Source organism: Dermochelys coriacea, chromosome 22 (genome assembly GCF_009764565.3).
Source record: "Dermochelys coriacea isolate rDerCor1 chromosome 22, rDerCor1.pri.v4, whole genome shotgun sequence".
In the NCBI taxonomy this organism is placed as follows: domain Eukaryota; kingdom Metazoa; phylum Chordata; order Testudines; family Dermochelyidae; genus Dermochelys; species Dermochelys coriacea.
Genome location: NC_050089.1, coordinates 11,686,870 through 11,705,057, shown reverse-complemented (window position 1 = coordinate 11,705,057; position 18,188 = coordinate 11,686,870). Strand labels below are relative to the sequence as shown.

At 42.4% G+C, this 18,188-nt stretch overlaps 1 protein-coding gene across 5 annotated transcripts in view; it reads left to right on the top strand.

Moving 5' to 3' along the window:
* Positions 1 to 18,188, top strand: part of ARHGEF12 (Rho guanine nucleotide exchange factor 12) — a 101,257-nt gene that overhangs the window by 41,976 nt on the left and 41,093 nt on the right. For all 5 annotated transcript variants that reach the window (XM_038380441.2, XM_043501071.1, XM_043501070.1 and 2 more), the window contains 8 exons: positions 10,531 to 10,629; positions 11,155 to 11,204; positions 12,127 to 12,184; positions 12,952 to 13,130; positions 13,695 to 13,772; positions 14,417 to 14,536; positions 15,650 to 15,784; positions 17,635 to 17,706. In XM_038380441.2, coding sequence (XP_038236369.1) covers positions 10,531 to 10,629; positions 11,155 to 11,204; positions 12,127 to 12,184; positions 12,952 to 13,130; positions 13,695 to 13,772; positions 14,417 to 14,536; positions 15,650 to 15,784; positions 17,635 to 17,706 — 791 coding nt within the window. The remainder of the gene's footprint in view (positions 1 to 10,530; positions 10,630 to 11,154; positions 11,205 to 12,126; positions 12,185 to 12,951; positions 13,131 to 13,694; positions 13,773 to 14,416; positions 14,537 to 15,649; positions 15,785 to 17,634; positions 17,707 to 18,188) is intronic.

Below are 18,188 nucleotides of genomic sequence, written 5' to 3'. Positions count from 1 at the left end.
CTTTGCAGTAGGAGAGGGAAGCTGGGTTTTTAATGTGGTTTAAATGTGCAAGCATGTAACTGCCGGATACTAACCCATGTATAAGAAGCGTAGACTGTCTTCTATATTCTCCTGTCTTCCGTTACCAGTTGGGAAAACTTGCTGGACCTGCTGTGTTTGGAGAATCTCTACCACCAAGTAGTCAAGGCAGTGTATCAATACACTTAAGTCAGTCCAGTCTGGTGCTGATGCAGAACTGTCTACATCTTGTTTTAACCATGGTGGTTGAGCTGTCTGGGACAGTGGGATTTTTTTTTTTTTAAAAATGATTTGCAGTTTCACTTTTTCTGTTTCGTAAAATGGAGAAACAGTTCTTCATAAATCCCTTGCAGGGGATTTAACTATGTAGATAGATAGATAGATATTCAAAATGATCACATGAATTTTATTTTGGTGAGAACATTTACTCTATTTTCTTCATTCTGGTAAGGTAGCATTCCTTGAACTCCCATCTTGCTGCACCCTTGTGTTCTCAGAGTCTTCAGGCCAATGTAAATTAGCACATGATTCTGCCAGGAAAAGCTCACATCTTCTAGTTCCCATTTCACCCCCAAGATGTGCCATGACGGAATATCTTTCAAGGAAGACCATTTACCACATAGCCCATGGTGGCTCATCTTCCCCTTTTAGCCTCCCTCAGGAGTGCTTCTCTTTTGACTGTCCTCCCCTCCCCCTGCACAGTACGCTTGTGGCGTGCTGTGTCTTTATCATTCCTAAAGAGATCCGTAGTCAAAAGGTAAGCTGGGCCGACAGCTGGTATGAGCCTGAGATCTATAGGGATGGTAGATGATCAGTCTGTCACTGACCTAGCTGAGGCTCTGTAGTGACAGTCACCCGACTGTAACAAGTGGACCAACCTTTGGATCCTGCATGCTTCCAAGTGAGCTGGAGCTGCCGGGGCAGAGCCCAGGCACTGTCGCTAGCTCTGAGCCTCTAGGAAATATGTCGGGGTGCAGACTCCCTGCCTGAAACCCTTCCTTGGGAGTTGGCTCTCTGCAGTGCAATTGCCCTGGTGCCAAGAGCAGTACCGAGACTTTCCAAACCTCAGAATTGCTTATGCAAGCTTCCCCAGAGTTCCCCCTCCTGTGGCTGCTCTCATGTGTAGTTTAATTCTTTGGGGATATATGGTAGGCAATGTAAGGAACACAGGCTTTGCACAGGAATTTTTCAATGGACTCTTACTTCAGTCCTGGCAGGAGAGTTACAGATCTAGGCAAAACAAATGCCAGAATACAATCCGTCCCTCCCACCCCCATGAGGAAAGGCATGCCCTGTCTGCCACCAACCTCCCGGTCTCTTGTTTTTGGGAAATTGATGCACATTCTCTAAGCCAAGAAGCCAGTCCCTTTAAAAGCAGTTGGAGACACCTTTTCAGTTCTTCCACTGAGGATTTTCCATGTTCTGACCCCTCACTATTTCCTTTCAGGCAGAGGTTGCTAAGTCAGTGGCTCTGCCATAGCAATCTTAGTGTCCCGTCAGGATAGACCTGTGCAGTGCTGATGGCCCTATTTCAACTGCCCAGACAGTCTGTGTTTCTGCTACCAAAACGGGGGCTCTGATGCACACTGAAAGTTGAAATCATAAACATTTCACAAAACAAAAAATTCATAAGTTGAGACAAACTTATTTCCCAGATTTGCCACACCACCTTCCTTATGGAGAGGGCCCCCCAGAGGATTCAGGGGGCCTGGTGTCTTCTGCAGTGGGTGTCCTGCTCTGGGTCTTTGGGGCACTTCGCCAAAGACATGGAGCGGAAGGACCCCTTGCCGCTGAACTGCTGCCAAAGCGGAAGAAGTGATGGCAGGTCACTCCGCGTGTGTTGGCAGCACTGAAGGACCCGCCGCTGAAGTGCTGCTGAAAACTCTCGTGGGGACCCCTGCGGAGCCTGGGGCAAATTGCCCCACTTGTCTGTCTCTTCCCCCCCCCCACCTCACCCTCTGGGCGGCCCTGCTTAGGGATCTGAATCTGGTCTTGAGAGAGTATGGGCTGTTTCGGTGCAGCTGGAAGCTGATGTTGGGTCAGGCCTGCCCTGCTGTATATCTGTCATCTCCAGAAGGAAGGAACAAGGAAACGATTTGCCTGAAGACCAAACATAAGCATTTTAGAATGTTCCTGCTGACAAACTAATACTGTGGAACCCTTTACCAATTCCTAGCTAGCCAGGGCTTCTCCATAGTGAACATTGGCTAGTTAGTGACCCGGCAGCCATGCTGGCCATATCCAAATACCTTGAACCTCAACTAACTTTTTTCTAAAGCTGCTTAACTGTCACATAGTCAGACTGTTCCCTGTTAATTACAGGAAATGTTTGGTATGCCTAGTGGAATGTATCTGTGTTTATACTATTTGCTCACTCTGTGCAATGTCCTGGCTTTTCATGTCTTCATAGAGAAAGATGACTTCCTGACTTAAGCCTTCACTTCCGCCAAAATTTCCTGCAGATGCTCTGTCTGTGGCTAGGAGCTAGCTAGGAGAACAGTTTCCAATCCTCCTTCCTTTCCAGTGGCCTTTTGTTGTGTTAGACCTCACCCTACCTTCTCTTCTCTCTCTACCTTCCCCAGCCCTGTGATATGTGTGGAGAAGTCTGCTGTTTGCTCTGGATGGGACCAAACTTTTTAGGAGCCTACAAACAGAAATACTGAACTAATATATATATTATTTTTATATATGTGTGTGTGTGTATATATGTGTGTATGTATATATATTTTGCTAGTAACTTGATATTAATGCTGTCTCTGGCTTGCCATTGGGCGCTTAGTAATAGAAATATCTTGAGTGGGCAACAGGAAAATGAGGTGTCTTTAATATACGTGTGTTCTTTATAACTCTTGACATTTTTATTTGAAGTAGCAATAAGCCAAGGGTCCTTGAGCAACTCTTTTCAGTGGGTTAGGGATTAGGCAGGCAACACCAGTCTAATAACTAGAAACTGATTGTGATCGAGCAAACTTAAAATGTTTAACTTTCTGCTTCATTAATCCAGCTACCCTTCTCCTGTCTGTGTATTCAGTGAAGTTATGAACATGAGAGTAAAAGATTCCTAGTGTGGTCTGAGAACTGTATCACAGTACTGTTTAGTGCCATTATAATGCAGCTGAATCTTTTGGCAATCTCTTATGTCTCTCTTTCATGGAGTGTAATTTTAGTCCATGTAAACTGCTTTTAGATCGAAAATTACCAATCAGGATCTTGGGCTCAATGCCAGCTAGCTTAGCCAATTTTTCAGTTAATTTGTGGCAAATAGTTTTTGTGATCTTGAGAATTCTCTTTACATCCTTGTAATTTTTTTCTTCCACAAAATATCTTTTCTTGTACATTTTAATGATGTGGGCATTCTTGCAGGTCATTGCTCCATAAGGCGGACTAGACCCACTGAGTATTAATTTCCTCATTCCCACTTTTAAGATGTGAAGGTTGTTTCATTTCATTTTCTTTTGAAAATAGAGTTTCTAGCCTTATATCCCTGATGAAGCCCTGGAGGATTCTTTTCTTCACTCTTCCTGTTTTGTTCATGTTAGTCCCTCCCATCTTTTCTGTTTTGGTATAGGGTTTTTATGCAATGCTTGTCACCGTGCTATCTGAGCACTTTCCAGTAGTGCATTAAGCCACGTGACTACACATCTGTCACGTCTTGTTTGTTCTTTTATCCTCTTCCCCCAAGGGAGAAGGGTGTGCAGTGGAGTGTCTTTGTCTTTTTAAAACTTATTTATACAACCGTACATGTTGCTATGTTTTCATTAGAGAAGGCAAGGTCAAAGAACTGCACCTTGCACTAGGAGTGTAAATTAATGAGATTTGTGATGGTCCCTGGACAGGTTCATTCCTCAATCCTAGACCATCCCTGGAGAAAGTTCTGTCTCCTGCACAGACCAGCTTTACTCTTATCGTCGAGAGTTCCATTGTGCCAGGGAGCGTAATTGTCGACCACGGTCTTTGCTTGAGATTTTTCAGATATCCTGGGACCAAGCCATAGAGCGCTTTTGAAGTTAAGGTCTGAGACCTTGAAACTCGATTCGATTCTAAGGGAAGCCAATGTAGGGAGCCATAAAGCCCTTGTGGCTTTGACATAGCTACTGTTTTTCCAGCCAGTGAGGCCTTGAAAGGACACTTGGGAACCCCTCGTCATCGCACTTACAATGGCCAGAAATGGCTTGGAGTGTAATGGGGCACTCAGCCACGGGGTTGAATGTGCCGTTTCCAGGGAAGCAGATGCTCCTATTTGCAATGATTAAAAGTTCCAGTCCTGTATATAGTAAGGATATCCAGGTGCAAATTGTGAATGCTCTTTAATGCCATTGATACCACATCTTATCAAGACATTATATATTGTACTAACCTTTCCCTGTGAGTTGGAGGAATGACTTCTGTTTCTGATGAATAGAAGAATCTCTGAACAATTCTGATCTCAGACTATTTGTGAAGAACCCATACATTGAAGTAATAACTAGAGTTGAGTGAAATTTGAAACTCCTATGGGACATTCCAACATTTGTTGTCATTGCAAATTGGGACAAAAGGTTGACATTTCAAAATTTTGCATGGAAAGGAAATTCAGAATTTGTTGCCATTTTTGATTTGAAACAAAACATTTAATAATTCTTGAGATCAAAATGGTTGGTTTTGTTTTGTTGAACTGATCTGAAACACTTCGTTTTAAGTCTGTTCAGTTTAAGACTGCATTTTTCCAGTGTGGTGCATTGCATCATGGGAGTTGTAGCTCAGGAGCCTGATGCCCTCATTTTCCATTAGGGGTCAAGTTCCATAATGCACCCAGCGACATGTGACTCCCATGACCACCACTCAATCTGAGGGAAATCTGCATTGCATTATTGAAGATGTAGATCAGACTCCCATTCTCGCCTGTGGACTGGGCTTCCTGAAGGACTGTTACAACTCCTGTAAAGTAATGTGCTGATAAGCAAATACAGTTTATTGTTATGTAGAACCAATTCAAAATGAAACTTCTGGGGTCAGAAAAGCTAGAACCTCGACTTTTCCTGTCATCCAGAAGACCGCACCTCCAGAATCACAGCCCTTCCTAGCATTGTGGTATTGGTCTGGTAATGAATCAGAGGGAAAAGTGCCACCTACAGAATGGCTAGTGTCTAGGCTTTCCTTGGAACTCTCCATTTCTAATATAGGCAGAGCTCAAACCTGTGTAACTAAAATTATGAATTTCTTGAGATGATATGCTCTAAGGCCAAGAGCACAGTAGGTGGTTTTGTTGTTGTTCTCCTTTCCCCCTCCCCCCCCCCCCCAGTTTCTGTAATGGATATGAGAAGGGATTTTTTTCTTAAGTTTAAAAAAAAAAAAGGACAAAATTGAGTCCTCACTGGGGGACTGCATAATATGAAATTAAATACAGAAATCACAGTTAAGGTGACACCTCTTTATTCCCCAGCTCAGACTAATTTTCACTTTTTGCCCCTGCTGGCTTAGAGTGGGAATAAGGTCGGTTGTTGAGGGATGCAAGGTGTTCCCTTGGTGATAAAATGTAATTATTGATCTATAGTACAACCTGGTCCTTGGCTGGAAAGATGGAGACTGCAAAGCGAGGTCTCCCAAAAGAGGTGTCTCAAAACACCTTTACAAGCATAGACTCATATTAAGGAAATAGAAACATCAAGGATTGGAATGAATTCTATAAAGGCAGGAGAGATGACTGAAGGCTGCCACTTAATTATTAACTTGAGTCAGTGATAATTAACTTGTTGCTCTTTCTGTGTCGCACTGAATCTACAGACTCCACATAATCAAGATGTGCTGCTCTGATATTTCATTGCAACATTTCCATTATGATATTTCATGAATTTGTGATGCTAAGTCACAAGAGAGCCACAGCTCCTTGAAAACAACCAGCAACACATCTTGGGTGTGGTTTTTCATAACTCCAGTCAGTCACGGTTCTACAGATCATCAAAGTTGTATGCCACTGGATTAAGTATCCAATGCAAGACCACATTGTTGCGAGATCCCAGTTTCATAAGAACACAGGTGCAGGAGTCAAGAACAGAATAACAATGTTTTCTTAGAACTCCCTAGTTCAGCTGTTTAAGTTTAATGTATTTTAATTAATAGAAGTGAACAAATGACCAACTTTTACATGGTTATTCTTTCTTGCTGCCAGGGCAGAGTGAAACAATGCAGTCGAGCCTTGCTCTTGTTCCCCTCTCTGGCACAGGCATAGAATTTGATAAACTGGGTTAAACCAGGCTAGTCCAGGATCCTTTCTGACAGTATCTAGTATGAGGTCTTTCAAAGGAACATACAAGAAACCCCATAAAGACTGATCATGAAATCAGTTCTTTGTTTCCAGCACATGTGATATTGGTACCTTTTATCAGCTAGCTGTGGGATATCCAGTACTCAAAGCAAAGACTCGAGTTCCATTTTAACATCAAGCTCTACTTAGGGTTAGGGAAAGGATCAGGAGCACATTTCTTTGTGAATGGTTGTAGGGAGGAGATGGTGATTAATAAATTCTGACCGCTGTGATCCTAATTAAACTCCTCTGCCATTCGTCTGCTGGCTTGTTCTGTATCTGTAAAATCCAAAGAAGACCATCTTGGGATGTAAATTACATGTCAATAAGAAGCTCTCGGGTAGCGTATTATGCTCCCTTTATGTATTACTCTGCATTTGGCACCAGGTTTAGTTGGTGAGAACTCCTCAGTAGAACCATCTCCAGTATTATTGATTCTAGAAATAAAAGCCAACCCATGCAGGAAATAAAGGGACAATGCATTGGCAGGATTATACTGTGCCTTTAAACTAGGAAGGTTCGTACTAGTAGAAAGAGACTACCTGTTTCCATAAAACCTGAAGGTCTGGCAGCAGAGTTTAAAAAGAGCTGTTTGTCTGAAATAGCGCAGGTTCCCTCTCCTACACCCTGCCCTGGGGCATCATTCTTGTGAAGTGAGGCTTAGAGAAGATTGGTCATGTAGAGAAATTGGAGGTGAGGGAAAGAAAGGGATGTTCTTTCATGGAAGTAAATGTGGGGTGTAAAGCTCAGTGCTTCTCATTCCCCCCTCTCTTGGTCCTATTCCATCAATTTGCTGCTTGTCACTGAGGAAAACATAAGGGCTTTGGCTTTAGGGTGGGAGGGAAAGATTTGTTGCTAGATGATGTGAGTAGAAGGCTGCAGTGGTTCTGGCACCATAGACAATACAGGGCGGAGTGTGTTCTGATTATACTCCTCATTTACATTAGTAACTCCCAGTGAAGTTAGTATAGCTACGCTGGTGTAAAAAGTGGTGAGAGACCAGGATCGGGTCCAAGGTTTCCTTCACACCCTACTACCACTCATCCTTTCCAACAAAATTTCTATTGGGATAATATTTTCACCGCCCTATTTATTCCTTCCCCACAAGAAATATCCACAACCTTAGGACACTGAATGATGCTGGAAAAGAAACTCCCATCCCCCCCACTGGCTCCCTGTAGAAGAAGAGTTTTGCCTGGTGTCGCTGTGTAAATGAACAAGTAGAATGGATGTTTGGAAATAAGGATGGTCCCTTGTTTTGTTAACTGGTAGAGTGTAAAATGCTTTAAAGATTATTTGTATGACACTAAGTACCAAAGTCCCCCATCTTAGTAGGGCTCTATTGTGCTATACAGTGTACGAACATTCAGGGAAACGCACTTTCCACTGCAAAGACTATGTAGTCTAATGCAAAGAGCTGCAGGTTGTTTATTATTTATATATTAACTAATAAGGGTGGTGGATAGCTCAGAGGATTGGCTATGGGAGGGATATGGAACCTTTGACTGCAAGCTCACAAATTTGATGAAGCTCCTCTCTTCAGTAATCTAAAGTTGTTCAGTGGAGTATATAAAATGAGTTTGGGTTCTCAATGGGCAGGTGTGCTTATCGGAGGCTCTCACCACAATTAGCAAGAATTGGTACTCAGAGCAGAGAAAACTAGGAATGAATGGGCCACTTCCCTCTCACCTGTGAAAGAAGTATCTGGTTTTTCTTCATTCCATTTCCAAGAGAACACTAGACATCCATATCACTTAACTCCAAAAAAATGCTGTACAAACATAAACAAATTAATCTCAGCAGCAGTATTTATATCCCCACTCTGCCGATTTAGACATAGACGGTAAATTGAAGGAAGAGCAGAGATTAGAATTTCCTAGCTTTTGGCCCTTTGCTTTGATCACAGGATCACTGCCACTCAATGGGAAATGGGATATTACTAGTTTCTGAGTGCTGGCAGGCCAAAATAGACATGGCTCATGTCTTTACTGCTATTGCCCTGTCTCTGCCCTCTTGAATAACCCCATGGCATTCTTCAGCTCCAGAGGTACAGTAGTTGGTTTGCAGAGAGTCATGAAACAGGGAAAGGATATTTAGATTACTAAAATGTATTTAAATCGGCATGACCTGATGAAGTTCATGCTAGGGTACCTAAGGAACTAAGTGAAGCAATGTCAGAACGGTTAGTAATTATATTTGAGAATTCAAGGAGGATGTGTTAGATCCCAAAGGACTGGAGAAGGGCAAACATAGTACCTTTATTTAAAAAGGGGAACAAAGAAAACCTGGAGAATTATAGACAGTTGGCCTAACTTTTGTTACCTGGAAAGATACTGGAACAAATTATTAAACAATCAGTTTGTAAATGGAGGATGATAAGTTTATAAGGAGTAGCCATCATGGATTTGTCAAGAACAAATCAAGCCAAACCAACCTAATTCTTTCTTTGACAGGGTTGCTGGCCTAGTGGATGGGGGGGAAGAGTAGACATGATATAACTTGATTTTTAGTAAGGCTTTTCACACAGTCCCACATTCTCATAAGCAAAGTAGGGAGATGTGGTCTAGATGAAATTACTATAAAGTGGATGAACAGCTGCTTGGAAAACCATACTTTTGCTGTCAAACTGGTAGAGGGTATCTAGTAGGGTCTTGCAGGAGTCAGATCTGGGTCTGGTACTATTCAGTATTTTCATGAATTATTCAGACAACGGAGTGGGGGTTGCAAATGGGGTTACAAGCACTTTGGAGAACAAGATTAAAATTAAAAAAGACCTTGACAAATTGGAGAATTGGTCTGAAATTGGTAAGACGTAACTTAATAAAGACAAGTGCAAAGTACTTCCCTTCAGAGAGAAAAATCAAATGCACATCTACAAAATGGGGAATACCTGGCGTGTGAGTGGTAGTACTGCTGAAAAGGATCTGGGGGTTATAGTGGGATCACAAATTGAATGAGTCAACAATTAGCAAAAAGGGCTAATATATTCTGGAGCGTATTAAAGGACCTGTTGTATGTAACACATGGGAGGTAATTGTCACACTCTGCTCGGCACTGGTGAGGCCTCAGCTGGAGTACTGTGTCCAATTCTAGGCGCCACGCTTTAGAAAAGATGTAGACAAATTGGACAGAGAGTCCAGAGGAGACCAACAAAAATGATAAGAGGTTTAGAAAACCTGACCTGTGAGGAAAAATTAGAAACAAAACAAAACTGAGCCTGTTGAGTCTTGAGAAAAGAAGACTGAAGGGGGGAACCTGATAAGCCTTCAAAAATGTTAAGGGCTGATACAAAGAGGACAGTGATCAATTGTTCTCTACATCCAGTGAAGAAGGTAGGACAAGAGGTGATGGCCTTAGTCTGCGTCAAGGAAGGTTTAGGTTAGACATTAGAAAAAGCATTATAATTAGAAGGATAGTTAAATTCTGGAATAGGCTATCAAGGGAAATTGTGGAATCTCCATCATTTTCAAGTTTTTTAGAACTTGTTGGACAAACACTTGTCAGCGATGGTTTAGGTCAGTGGTTTTAACCTGTTTTCGTTTGCAGACCCCCCCCCCCAAAAAAACGTTCAATTGAAGTGCAGACCCCTTTGGAAATTTTAGACCTAGTTTGCAGACCCCAGGCTGAAAATCACTGCTCTAGGTTTACTTGCTCCTTCCTTAGCATGGGGGGAGGGATTAGATGACCCCTTGAAGGTTCCTGCCTGCCCTATGTTTCTATGAAGACTTGTTTTGATTTGTAAAAGTTTACAGCACAGTCTGCTGACTTTAGTTTGAGCTATCTATGGGGGTGTTTGTGTTAATTTGGTCATATGTAAATATATTATTTGGTACTCTTTATGTTGTCAGGTGCCTAGAGAATTATGGCAGATACAGGTGGTGTACAGGGAATTATTGGGGTGGGGAGAGTGCGATTGTGCACAATGATTCGTGTTCATAGTTGCTTTTCTTAAAGGTTGCATTTACCTCCAGTCTCGTCTGATGTGCCAGAGCTGTCTGCATCTCTGCTATAGATCTCTGTCATGTAACCAATTCAGTGAGCTTGACCTGTCTTGACATACGTATCTGTTTGTTTCTGGACTGATGCCCTATTTGTTTCTTCTAGCACAGATTTCACTCAGTGTTTTGCGGTGTTCTAGCAGGATAAGTTTGTGGACTGATGCTTAGCTTGTTTCTTTTTTTGTATTTTTCCCCTCTCTTTTCTCCCCTTTCCCCACCTTACTTGTGCAGGTCTCGTTCAGCGTTGTGTTATTATCCAGCGGGATGAAAATGGATTTGGGCTGACAGTTAGTGGAGACAATCCAGTCTTTGTGCAGTCAGTCAAAGAAGGTAAGCTAACTTGCTAAATATGCTAGCAGACAGTAGTCCACAGGGCTTCTGTCTAGGGCAGAGGAGCATGAGAGGGGTAGGTAGAAGATTCTAATAGTAATCCTCCAGGGCAGGGAGTTGTAGTCATCACAGATGGATGATCAGATGCATGAGGACAAGGGTAGCATTGCGTTGCTGGATTGCATGGGGCCTCCCCTCTCCAATGTCTGAACTAATCAGAAGCAGTTTCATATCCTGTGCAGGCCAGGAAATAAATGAGGTCTGTGTTTATAACATTGTGGGATTGTGATCATGATGTGTCACCTGCAATATGAAACCATAACTCCTGGAATCTGGAGACTCATGAGATTGTAATCTGTGGATACTTGGGTTCTGGGGGGTGGAGAGGGGGTTAGGGCATGTATGAGAGGAATGGTTTTTGTACAGGGTTAGAAAGAGGATGATGTTTCTCTAGTCACTGAAATGGAAAATTACTGGAAGCAGAAATGGATATAATTGTAAATGACTAATTCTCTCCTTCTCTAGATGGAGCAGCTATGCGGGCTGGAGTGCAGACAGGTGATCGAATCATCAAGGTGAGGGTGCTTAATATAATCAGTTAAATGGATCATGTGCATTAGAGAAATGTGCAGTTCAGGAGTCCCCATTAAAATATCTGCATTTGTCAAAAGTTAATAGCACTTACTACCATATTCTAGATCTGAGAAATCTATTTTCCTATTTCGATACTAGCTAGTAACCATGTAATGTCTGTTGGCAGATGCTAATTTTCTAATGGAGATTACTGTCTCATTTCAGAACATCCCCTGCAAGCTTATGTACCTCAAATGGTTCAGATTTCACAAACACAGAAAGGCCAGTAAATGTGGCGAGTGGGAGACGGAGAGCCAATGATACTTAGCTGTAAATTGGAACGCACTTTTTGATTCCCCGTGTATTCTAAATCCAGGCTTCCTTTTGGTCACAAACAAATAAGAAACCTAGGTATTTGGCTGTGAAATCCTCCAGGGAACCAGTGCAAAAATCGTACCTCCATTGAAGTCAATGGCAAAACTCCCACTGACTCTGGTCCAGCTGGAATTACAACCCTAGTGAGTTAAATGAGCCAAGGGTAGATTTTTTTTTTTTTTTTTTTTTTTTTTTACTCTGCTTCCCTGCTGTTTTCTTTACCAAGATTTGCTCTAGTGCACTGGGCCTCTGCTTCCCTGTGCAAGAGATTCATCAGCATAGGGGAAGCATCGTATTTCTCCTTTCAAACCAACACTGCATTTTTAACATGTTTACAGGGAGAAGGAGGGCTTATCACATTTTCTCTGTAGCGTGACATCCAAAGGTGGGAGTAGCCTGTTAGTACATTTAAAGGGCATGAAGAAAGAGAGAGCAAACATGGGTCTAGTTGCTTCTCTCCGAGTTTGTGTTGAGACATGACAGAGCAGTTTCTCCAAGGTCAGAGACCAAAATGTTTTAATGCTCTTCCTCTTCCCTCCCCCCCCCCAGGTGAATGGGACTCTTGTAACAAACTCAAACCATGGGGATGTGGTGAAGCTGATAAAGTGTAAGTAAATACAGGCTATTGCTTATTTTCAGTGTACTCCTTGAAACCATTAAAGGGATGACTGTTTAAGAGGTCAGACTACCAATTCAGCTGCCAGGCAGTTAATAGTGGAGTCTAGCTGTGCTATTGACCATTATTCCACCTGTCTGATAGTGCTGGGTACATTCAAAGTAGAGATAGTAAAGTGGAGTTCAAAATCTCTTTGAAGGGCAGGGAAAGGTTTAATCATACGTCAGCAGATATAAAATTTTGCTCTCTTTTCTACCATTGTCCAATGGCTGAAATTACCCCCCATCACAACCCATCTCCTGCATCTCCCCTTGTTTTGCCTTTCAAATGTCAGTGCCTTTGTATGTGACTAATAGTTGTCATTCAAGCTGTATCTCCTGTAGATTGTCATAAAGGGATAGTGGAGTTTGGGCTGGTTCCTTCATGCAGGAAATAGATGTAACTGGTTCTTCCCAGTGTAGCCTATGTTAATTCTTTTGGTGACTACGGACATGTATCCTAAACACAGATTTGTCTAGCAGACTAAAAAAAGTATTTTGTCACTGCTTAACTGATGATGATAGATTTTGGCTACCTGAAGTTTAAAAGCAATCTCTGAAGTGGAGCTAGCAGCTTTTTCAGGCTCTTTGGTGTGAGTAAACACCATTCGACAGATGAAAAGATGAAGTATAGTCTGCTATTAGTCTCGGGGACAGAAAGGGCCATGAATTGTCTAATGTAAATGTATGTGAAATGCGAATTGTTCTTTCTCTTCACAGCGGGTTCCTATGTAGCTCTCACTGTGCAGGGGCGCCCACCAGGGTCGTCCCAGATTCCATTAGCTGATTCTGAAGTGGATCCAGCAGTATATGGGCATATGTCTCCCATCATGACATCTCCCCATTCGCCTGGCACATCTGGAAACACAGAGAGGATTACTAGCCCAGTGCTGATGGAGGTAAGATTCAAAGGGCCCTTGGGAGCAGGGTTGGTTGTGAAATGGGGAAAATATGCTAATGTTCAGTCTCCGGAGACCTGTTTTCCATTCTTGATCAGATGGAATTTGTGTTCATAGTGGACAGTTGCCCATGGCCAAACTACCATTCAGCTAAGCATCATGTCTATGCGGAGAGAGCAGGGCTGGAATAGTAGGGAGGCACTGCCGACCACTTGGAGATTTGCTAAGAAAATTGCATGATGGATGTTTGCACTATGGTTGGCTTTAGCCATGGCCACCATTCCTTAATATTTATTAGCATCCAATTGCAAGAAACACAAGCATTTAGGGATAAAAAAAAATGAGTAACTGGTTTGGGTGAATCATTTTTAAGAAAGAGTTGTGGCAGCTATGTTCATATAGAGAGGCAGGTGTACACAGTCACTGTAGGATAGTGACCTGAGGAAACTTATGAACCAATTTGGAAGGGTTTGTAGAGACCCTATATTTAAGATGGGGGGTGACTGAGCATCTCCATATTTTCCTTTCCAAGTTCATTAACCTCTCTCTCTCCATTTTTCTCAGGAGGAGAACAATATTGTTCACAACCAGAAAGTGGAGATTCTGAGAAAGATGCTGCAGAAAGAGCAGGAGCGGCTGCAGGTACTAGAGGGCTGGGGCTGCAGAGGGAAGAATTGAAAACAGAGACCAGCTATTGAATCTTTCATTAGTACTTCTTGATCAATTTCCATGTGGTCTGTAACGTGACTGCCTAAGAGAGTGCCTCTATCCCAGCACAACAGCGGAGACCTGTCAAGGTGCTCATGCTTGACAGTTAAATGTTTAAGAGTGGAGGAAGACTTTTTTTCTTTGGGAGGTGTCTATGTGCATCGCATCCCTCTGGTCTAATCCTGAGAGATGTGAGCATCTGAGAGTCCTGCTGGAGAAAACTGGAGTTGTGGGTGCGCAGCACTTCTCAGGATTAAGCTCCGAATTTGCTTACACCTTCTACCATAACCAGAGGTATCTCTTTAGTTGAGCAACTATGTGAATATGTCTATCTGAATATGGCTATGACTGAGAATTTTTTCTTAGTTAGGTCAGGGAGAAGAGGGAGGAGCTCTGTATTAATATAGGTGCTGCAGCACCCAGTTGCAACAGAAATGGGTGTACAAATAATTCCATTTAATGGCATTTGTAATTAGTATTTCATAAACATGTCGCTGGTATGAAGATGAGTCAGTGACTGGAGCTCTAGGCCTCAGTGTTGCAGGGATAGCTCACCAAATGCTCATTAAACTTTTCAGTCCTTGCAAGAAGATTACAGCCGAACACCCACCCCACGACTGCTTAAGGAGATTCAGGAAACCAAGAAGCACATCCCTCAGCTGCAAGAACAGCTGTCCAAAGCCACAGGCTCTACTCAGGTAATGGGAGTGTTGAGAATCCTATCTGTCAACTCCAGCTGGATGTGCTATAGGGAAAGCTGTATGTGTGGGGGAGCAGGGTGTTCCCTCCCATGTTCTTGCCAATTTCCACAAGCAGACTTGCACCATCTACTTTCCGTAGCTGTCAAGATGCAGGCATAAGTGACTACTTTTTTTTAAATTTGCAATCAGGCTCACAAAGTTGATAACTTACAGGTTCTGTATATAGTGAATATTACCCTATTTAATCAGAAGTTATAATGCACAGTTGCTCTGTGTACTAGGAGATTGAGGGAGGCTGTGTTTAAAGCAATAAGATTTAATTGTATGTTAGTGATTTGATCTAATTTTTTTCTGTATCTTAAGTAAAAGTGAAATGAAATCTGTAAAACTATCCTATAGACTATAACAGGGTTCAAAAAAGAAATAGATAAGTTCATGGAGAATAGGTCCACAATGGCTATTAACCAGAATGGACAGGGATGGTGTCACTAGCCTCTGTGTGCCAGAAACTGGGAGTGGGCGACAGGGGATGGATCACTTGTTTACCTGATCTGTTCATTCCCTCTGGGGCACCTGGCATTGGCCACTGTTGAAAGACTGGATACTGGGCTAGGTGGACCTTTGGTCTAACCCAGTATGGCTGTTCTTATGTTAAGTTCTTATATCCTTACAGTTAAGAATAAATTACTTGAAGCTCTAAAATAGTGTCTTTACTGAAGGGATTTTTCCCCATTGCCTGTTGACCAGTAGAAGCAAATTTTTCCCCGTTGCATGTTGTAAGGCTGTACATGAACACTATGCTCTTGATGATGTTGTTTCTTAGAAAAGCATCCCCTGCCCCTTTAAATTGGAGTTTTACGGATCAAGCAGATGAGGTAAAATTTTGAATTAATTTGAGCTAATCATAGAGGCATAAAATCATAGAAGATTAGGGTTGGAAGAGACCTCAGGAGGTAATCTAGTCCAACCCCCTGCTCAAAGCAAGACCAACCCCAACTAAATCATCCCAGCCAGGGCTTTGTCATCATAAGTGTTCTGCTCCTTAAACATCTGGTTTTCACCTCATTGCCCTGCTTTGGGCAGTCTCTTAATATATTTTCTCTTTCTTAGGATGGAGTTTTGTCCTCCAGATCTGTGACAGAGTCACTGCAGATCAGTGAAGTAGAGGCAGAGAGTGGGGATGGGCTGAGCAAAATAGACTACAGCAGTGGTGATGGCTCCCGGCCCAACAGTGACATTGCTGATGTGAGTATAGGGTAGCTCCGAAGCTCCACCTTTGTCCCTTTGGGTTTGTTTTTCCCGACATAGGTTTTAGGTTGTCAGCTTTGTCCTCCTGTGTGTTTATGCATGTTCTCTCTCTCTCTCTCTCTTGCACGCGCACACGCATAATACTAGAACAGTGCTTTGAGGGATGTACCACAGATGCTGCTGTGAGGAAGCTTGCAGTGCCAGTCTTCCCTGAGACACTGGGAAAGGAAAATACCATGTTTTTCAGGGTTGGGTTTTCCTGGCACATTCCCTGTTACCAGGCTGAGAAAGATGAATGCCAGTGTCTTACAGAAATGAGACAAACTACAGTATCTGAAAGAACACGTTAATGTTCCATTTGTGGTTAGAATGACTCAGACAGCCTCACAGGGCAAGTTGCCATGAGTGTGAGGAAAAGCATCACTCCTACCCGATACACATCAGTCATTAACCAGTAGTTAGAGCCTTTTCTTTTATTAATCCGTCCACTAATTATCTAGCTACTAATAAGACCCCATTGCTATAGTGTTTTAGCACCTAACCCTTAATTAATGTGTTGCCCGGTTAGTACCGGGGAATTGGGACTAGGGCTGTTATAAAACTTCTGGGTCAGTTTCTTGATCTGCATATTGGGGGTATGATGATTTCTACGTCCTAATGGGTTGTGTGGGGTTTTGATAGTTTTGTAAATAATTTGATATCCCTGAGAGAAAACTGCCATGCAAAATAATCAGGTAGTCTGTGTTTCCAGTTTTAGGCTTATATTAACAAAATCTCACTTAAGTGTAAAGTTGAAAGAAGACTTTTTATAAAAACTCTGGACAAAAGCTCCTGAAACGGACAATTTTTGTAGAGTTGAAAATTGATTTATAGAGGGGAATGGTGAGCCATGGGGTTCTCCCACGCTCACAGGGGAGCTGAGCCCAAGAAATGCAAGGCTTTGAAGGGGGCCTGTTTTTTTGGGTTTGTTTCTGTTTTTCTGTGTGTGTGTGGTTGGTTGTTTTTTGTTTTTTTTTTTTTTTTTTATATGACAGCCAGTGGTAGTCACACCCATTATAGTTAAGGTAGCAAATGACTTTCCATTATAGCCTTCTGTTTTCACAGGCTTCAAAATCTTCACCTATTAGGTTGAAGGCCTTTGTCATTAAGGGAACTGTGGCATAGATTTCCTTTCATTTTGCGGGGGTCAGGGAAGAGATGGGAATCGTATTATTGTTTGATGCTTGAAGAATCTCACCTGGCCCCTCTCCCTTTTCTTGATTATTAGCAATGATGTAGGAGCCTAGCTGGGCGGGACTTCTACCTGCAATTGGAAATTAAAGGAACGGGGGCCAGAAAAAAGATCAAGATTGTCCATTCACTCCCTCTCGTTTTTATGCAATATAATAGTGGTTTTCAACCTCTGATGCACATACCCCTGAGGATCTGCAGACTAAGATTTCCAAAGGGGTCAGTACCTCCATTTGAAATGTTTGAGGTCTGCCAATGAAAGAAGGTTGAAAACTATTGCAATATAACATCAGTGAGACCTGCATTTTAAGGGGACTGGGCAGGGCAAAATTACCATTTGAGGTAGTAGCCTTTGTAATGAAAGAAATTCTGTCAATATTAGCTTAATTTACTCAGTTCCTTTCATGTGTCCTAGAAACATAGTAAGTTACCGATTTTAGATAGTGTGCATATCGGTGTCTATTTAGGGTTTAGCTGCCAGAAATAGGCAAGGAAAGTTATTTAGCAGTCCACTAAATGTGTGAGCGATGTGAAATTTATCTGTTACTCAAGAATACAGTTCTTATTTTTCTGGGTCTGCTGATGCTCACCAGAAATTGCCCTTCCTTACTTCCCAGAGTCCCCGGAGTGGCCTGAAGGAACGGATTTACCTGGAGGAGAGTCCAGAGAAGTGTGAGATTCAAGATACTGTGAGTCCAAAACACAAAAGTAGCTGCTGCTTCTGTAATAAATCCATTAAAACCTTTTTTCCCCCCCCTGTTGTCTAAATTGAACATAAATTGAATTTTTGCCCTAGAAAATAAAATGCAATTAAGAATTGTGCAGGAAACTTTAATTGGCCAAATAAATGTTTATGGAGCTTAAAAGTGGGTCCATTAAAGGATCAGAAGTGTATAATCTGCTGTAAAACAGCTGTCTCTTAAATGGCAGGAGCTGTCACCTATGTCTGTACTCCTTCAGCCCCACCCTAAATGGAGGAAGGCTTTCTTGCCTTGGGACACTCAATCACTGTGTGACTGGGACCATCGGGGATGTCTTTGTGAATGGGGAAGAGAGAAAAGTTGGTCAGCAGTAGTTGTTGATGATTCGAATGAATAATTTTCCCAAGGAAGAATTCCGAAGGGTATGCCTTGCTCTCCTGTTAGTTCTCAGTTGGGTTCCAAATTGTGGT